Consider the following 6,636-nt stretch of genomic DNA (forward strand, 5'->3'; position numbering starts at 1 on the left):
GCCGAAGGCGCCCCCTCTGCCGAAGGCGCCCCCTCTGCCGAAGGCGCTTCGGCGGCAGAGCCGGCCTCCACCGTCAGGGTCTGCAGCCGCACCAACACCTCCTGCTGCTCCGCCATTACCGCCATTACCCCGCGCGGCTTCCGGCCGGTGAGGGGCACGGCGCATGCGCAGGAAGCGTGCGCGCCTTCGCTTCCCTTTAAGGGCTGGTGTAAAAGGTGCTGAGTTTTAAATTAAATTTACTTAAATGTGGCTGGTAAATTCCGCGATTAGATTGAAGGCGCTAAGGTTTTCGCCTGCGTAAGGCTTCTCCAAAAGGCAATGCTGGCGTTCCTCTGCATGGGAGCTCCCTGTGGGCTGTAAGATGTCGTGGTGCTGACAGCATACAGAAGGCATGCATGTGATTATAAGTCAAAAAACCAAAACAACTTACTGAAAGTTAATAATCTCTAACTATTATAACATCCAGCTCTATATCGGCAATCCTATAATTTTATCTACCTGCACAACACCAAACTTTAACATCATCAAAATGTTCCTCACCACATAAAGGCTTCTGTTACAGGTTTGCCATAAATGCCACTGTTCTGGTGTCCGTCAGATGCCTCACACAACTTGCCAGGGGTCACTTTTTGACATGCAATGATCCGGCAAACAAGCAGCTTTCCTGTGGGAGAGAAAGAAGAAATTCCTTCTGCCCTCACCAAGCTTAAGAGAGAGCTACTGAGGGCTCTCCCCTACGACAGTGACTCAGGAGATAAAATACATGCCTTACATTGAACATCCATGGAAAAATAATAAATAATAATAATAATAATAGCAACCTGAAAAAACTGCTGTGGTCTGGCTCCCAAACAGAGTTAACAGTGTTTTCACTCCCAGTGAATGAATGAATGGCAGAGTGCAAAATTATTCTAAAGGGGAAAATCATAAATAAAAGCTTAAGATACTACAAGGAGAGAGCACAAAAAAACAACAACAACAACACACCAGGATTTGAATGATGGTGAGAGGCAGAGGAGGGAGCAGTACGTTTCCCAATTCAGAAATTCCATGCAATGAACTTCCCCTCCAGCTCCATATAGAGTGCACTCAAACTTCTCGTGAATTCTCGTTTCGAAGCTTCTCGTTCAGACTGTCTGGGCAATGTTTAATAAAGAGTCAGAAGTGTGCTTCACAAATACAGCAGGCAGGCTAAAGTGAGCATCTGCCAGAAAATACATCTCTTTTTCTGATTGTTCCATTCTTTATTCACGATGTGTAAGACCAGACGCCATGTGAGATTAGTAGGAAAATTAAGCATCTATACATAAGCGTGTTTTTATTTACAGCTAGCTAAAATAAATATATAGGCTAAGCAGGATAGAAATATTGAGAACAGTTTCCACAAGAATTTTAACATCACAAGCACCTAGCATTTTTTGTATTAAGCGAGGAGCACGTATAAAGACCTGTATAAACAGCGGGCAGATATAAACTCTGCCATTGCACAATTACTCAGAACACCTTGGTTAGGAATTGTAATGCTATAATGGGATGGAAAGCACTGCAATAGTAGCAGGGTGGCAAAGCCATCAGTTGCAGCAAATAAGAAGCCCAAATGCAGCAGCCATGAACACAGAAATAAAGGAAAAGAGCTACTAACCTGTGGAAGGCCTCTAGAAAGCAGAAATCTCCAGCAAGATACCCTTGCCTCCACTGCCAAGCCTGAAATGAGATTTGGAAAGGAGTGGATCCTGGCTCCAGCCCTTTCAGTCATTCAGCTACATTGCATGCACCTGAGCTCCCCTGGGTTGGCCCCGCTTTCCCACCAGGTGCTCTGTCACTGTTTCAGGCCGTGACTTATCATTTCTGCTACAGGAATCTTTTCCAGTGACTACACTGAGGTCCTGAAGTATGTAAAGCATATGGTCTAAATATCACTGCCCTGTGCTGTGCTCTATAATAGAAAGGATCTATGGAAAATCATACAAGGATGATGCACAAGAATTAAATATCGCACGTTCATAAAATTGTTTTATATTGAATCTCAATGGCAAATATGTTCTCATCCCTGATAAAATGAGTATGTATATATAGAAGCAGAGGCAGAAACCTACTTAAACCCAATGCCACAAAAATTTATCCTGTAGTAGTTTAATTTAAAAATAAAGGAAGAGAAGATTGTTATTATTTTGAGGGGGTTTCAAATTTATTTTCTTCGCTTTTCCGAACTGAGACTGGAGAGTTACCTGACACGGACTTCAGTAGAGGATTTGTGAGTTTATGTGAGGAAGCTGGTTAGTGTGGCTGGGAGGGAGTTATTTCCCAAAGCAGACAAAGCTTTATATGCACCAAATCATTTCCTAGCAAGAGGTATAATAATTGGTGTTAATATGGGGCAGATGTAGTTGAGTAATGAAATAATGAAAATTAATTTTATCTGCCAAATATAAACTTCTGATCAATGCAAAAGCATATTCAAGTTTCCACTTGCCCTTAATTAAGTAAAATCATTCAGCTGTCACAGTTTGTCTTTCCTGCTTTTTAAAGTGTTTTAGTTAAGTGTTTTGTAGTTGTACACTGGCAACTAGATTGTGTTTTGACAGATTCCTCCATATTCATGCAGAACTCACTGCATTTTTCCAACAAGATACTTCATTTCATCTAAACACTACAGCTTAGCCTCTATCATATAAAATAGCATTTATGTTAGAGTGAGGGTAGTGAACACGAAGTACGGTAAACATCATCATCCTTTCAACCAGGATATTTTCAAGTAATCTTTGATGTAGGAACACAGGCATGAAGATGTTCTGTGAAAAGAACAATTTTGTAGATGAACGCTTGAATCACAGTAGCAGTAAAACTAATTTTCAGGATTTAGACAGTGAAGAAATATTACTGCTAGTAGTGGAATTCAACGTCAGCTGTCAAGGCAGGGCTAAACATGACTGTAGGCCTGTTTTCTGCCTGCAATTTCTTTGATGAAGCTCTCTGGAGGTGTTGTTTTCTAGATTTGTTTGATAGATTCCTGCTGCTAAGACAGGTGTGTCTAATTGTCTCCATCAGACTATTAAAGCTAAAATGACACCGCTCAAATTATTATTGTGTGTTATTAATTTCCTTGGTTGCAGTTGAGGAATCAGTTAAAAAACATAGCTTAATCCCAATATTTCTCCTGGACTTGAAGGTTGAAAATTGCTTGGAGGTTTCAGTATGCTGTTTTTTATGCCTTCAGTGGAAAATAAATTTTACAAAAAAACAAAACAAAACAACACATGATGCAGAAACTGTGTTTCCTAATATATCTGAAACGTGGAACCCAATACTGTTGTGACATTTATCATTTATGTGTTTTATGCTTTCTTATCCTAGTCAATCATGCACATAGATTAAATGCAGTATATGAACACTGCACTTTAATTAATAGAGGGAGCACAGTGAATTTGAAAAATACACTGCTGAAAATATTTTTTCCTAATTTTTAGATCAATTTATTTAGGTCGTCTGGCAGCATTTTGTGCATAATTAAATTCAGTGTTTCATCTCCATAATCAGCAACTTAGATCTTCCTTGAGATTCTTGTGTCAATTAAGAATTACACTTTTCTAATTAAATATGAAGGAAGAGAAAGAATACCCTGGAAATATTGTTTCAAAGCTGTATCAGATCAGAATCTGAAAGGGAGTTACAACAGTCCTGATGGTTTCATCTTCCACATACTCTTCCTTTTCTTATTACCTCTAAATTTACCTCTCACCAACTATAGCTTTATTAGCTGACCTGCAGTCAGCTCATAGTAACAGATTGCTCCTCACTGCTCTGAATACAATCTCTGAGAAACATGAGGCCTGGGAATTCTGTCTACACATTCAGAGGTTGTACAGGAATGGATTAAAATATCATTTTGTTTCCTTCTTACCAAATATCCTGGGGTGGGTCAGAGGAAACCCTTCAGCCGATCATTTCTTCTTCTCATTACTGTTTCAGGTCAAGAGATGTCTGAAATTCTGTTAGCATTGATTCAAGTATAAAATTTGCACTGAAGAACGGAATCGCATCACCAAACATGCTTTCATATAGGCAGATGTTTAAAAAAAGACTTTGGCCTTTTCATTAGGACTGGTCAGAGCAGAACATACTGCTCCTTCACAGGAGCAGAGTACGTACAGCTTGTCAGCCTTCAGCTTAGGACAGCACCAGTCCCTCTGCAAACATAGAGAGAAAAGAGACAGAATGTATGAATTTGATGAGTACAGAAATAATAGTACTGGAAAAAGTATTTGATACTCATAAAACTGCAGCCACCATATCAAAAAATCACATCTATATATGTACTTGCTTCAAGTTGCTCCTTAGATTTTCCCCAAGTGGTACAGAGCAAAAGGATGGCACTTCACATAACTCCTTATAATGCTTACCTTTTTAAATTGATAAAGGAAAGAAAATTGTTCTTTAGTCCCTGAAATTGCTTTCATTCTTACCTACAAAAATAGGTACCTACATGAGCTGAATGCCTTGTAAAATGACCAGCAATTTTGAACGCTGACATCTGAGTTGTCACACTGACATCTGAGAGTAATTACTCCAGGAAACTCAACAGATCACTTTGAAACTTCCTCGGAATTCTGTTTGCAGACTCTAAAAAAAAGAAAAAAGAACCCTCAGAACACTATTTTTTGCTATTACAAGAAGTAGTCTTAAGCTGCATGTGGACTCCATCCTCTGCAGAACTGACAACAGAAAGACTAACTTACTATATCTCTTACCAAACAAGGTCAGAAAGAAATGACAGTTTCTAGTCTCTCTTGTACTGGACGTCCTTGGTAGTACAGCCATATAATTCATGCCAACTTGCAGGGAAGGTTCTGTCCAAGAATGATTGGCTGCTCTTAGGGAAGACAGGATATTCATCATTTCTGGTAGTAATGACTGTAGAGCCTGTTTGCCATTATATTCATGTTGCTTCTTACACATAGTCAATTTTTAAGGGGAAAGTGTAGCCTTAGATTTGCAACAATTTTGAAAATACTGCTCAAATCTCAGCATTTTTTTCACCCATGAGTTGAACTACTGCAAGGGAGATTGAGATATTCCTGGTCAGGAACAGTGAAAGGAGAAGAAATCAGATTAACAGAACTTTTTATATCACTGTTGCTAGTTGCATTTCAGGTGAATCAATACTGTAGCTTGAGACATTTTGTACAGTACATGTAGCTGAGACATTTTGTTCTGAAGCAAGATTAAAGTAGTTACAGTACAGAATGATTTACTCACCTCACAGTTTCAAATTCCTGTACAGATTTAACACAAACTCTTTACTTTTATGTAAAGCTATAACAAGATGAAAAGAGGCAATGATTTCTAAGCACATAATGTTTTTCCCAAATAATGCATTTTTAAGTACAGAAAAACTTCATCTTAGAGTCCTATATTTTTCTTTTACTTTATTCTTCCAAATATAACCAGTAATTTTCTGATAATTGAGCTGTCCACAGTCAATTTCATCAATAGCAATTCAAATCCATTCACTAATGGGGCTGACTGCATCACCTCCAGTTATTCTCTTAAGAGTTTGTGCAACTATTTGATCAACTTTTATTAATTGATTACATTCTTTTTCTAGGTATGATTTTATTTCAGTGTTGGAATTTATAACAATATAAGCATAATTTAGTTAGTTGCCAAACCAACTGCATGCAAGCTGCATCCATAAATGTCACTGATTCTAGTATACATAAATACATATTCAGAATACATATCAGAAATTTCAAATATCCGCGTAGCCGAAATCTGCAAATTGGAAATGGAGGGAATCGTATTTGGAGGGAATAATATGCTTAGTAAAATTGGTTGTGATATAATGACCTGAAGATAAACTAAGAGCAAGAAAAATTGCATGTTTGTCTGACTATTGTATGTTCTTGTGTATGTTTTTATGGCATGTGTCCCACGAACTTTCACGTGAAGCTTTTGTAGCTTTAATAACATTTTAACTGACTGTCTCTGGAACGTGGAAAACCTTTTTTTTTTTTTCTGTCCTGACAAATGTTCTCTACCAATCCATTTCATTTTGGCTGCACAGCCGAGTATTCTTTCAGTACTTACAATAATGTTTTCGATAGACAGGCATTCATTAAAGCATCAGTATGTGACAGACATCAGGCCTGAAATTCGTGAATAAATTAAAGAATGCAGTTTTTAATCCACTTATGTAATAATTGAATCTTAAAAGATCTTTCTGTATGCGGATGGTTGGCTGCAGATTTCTGTACATCTCAGTTTGTACTTCTTACACCGCAGTTTCAGAATTTTAATGCAGCATAAACTGGCACTGCTGACAAAATAGATGGCTTTACCCTTCCCCCAGTTTGGATTTGCTGTCCTGTTCCTTGTGCCAACACTAATGTTCATGCAGACACGAATGACTGAGGGTAGGGAAGTGATCCAGTAAAATTTAGCACACACAGGTTTTTGGGTTTTTTTGCCAGATTGGTCCCAGACCACTGTAGCTCTACAAATAATAGCACCCACACAAAGGGGCTTCAGGATATGATAAGAGCAGGTAGGAAGGAGGCAAAAACATGACTGACATTTGTTGCCAGAGCCAATCTGTGCAGGATTTCATGGGGGAAGGGGAAGGGGAAGGGGAAGGGG

The 6,636-nt window shown here is 38.6% G+C and overlaps 1 protein-coding gene and 1 long non-coding RNA gene across 2 annotated transcripts in view; both read right to left on the reverse strand.

The window, feature by feature from the left end:
• Positions 1-165, reverse strand: part of NAF1 (nuclear assembly factor 1 ribonucleoprotein) — a 16,464-nt gene extending 16,299 nt beyond the window's left edge. The window contains 3 exon segments of the mRNA XM_042870511.1: positions 1-2; positions 4-122; positions 124-165. The exon segment at positions 1-2 is cut by the window's left edge and continues 124 nt beyond it. Coding sequence (XP_042726445.1) covers positions 1-2; positions 4-122; positions 124-165 — 163 coding nt within the window.
• Positions 166-563: 398 nt separating this feature from the next.
• On the reverse strand, positions 564-3,987 carry LOC122179608. The gene is made up of 4 exons (XR_006178770.1): positions 3,902-3,987; positions 1,643-1,704; positions 988-1,136; positions 564-664 (listed from the first exon to the last, which is right to left on the reverse strand). It is a non-coding gene; the product is annotated as an uncharacterized LOC122179608 (long non-coding RNA).
• Positions 3,988-6,636: the final 2,649 nt, after the last annotated feature.

Source organism: Lagopus leucura, unplaced genomic scaffold, assembly GCF_019238085.1.
Source record: "Lagopus leucura isolate 7727_CA_CO unplaced genomic scaffold, USGS_WTPT01 Super-Scaffold_100004, whole genome shotgun sequence".
NCBI lineage: Eukaryota > Metazoa > Chordata > Aves > Galliformes > Phasianidae > Lagopus > Lagopus leucura.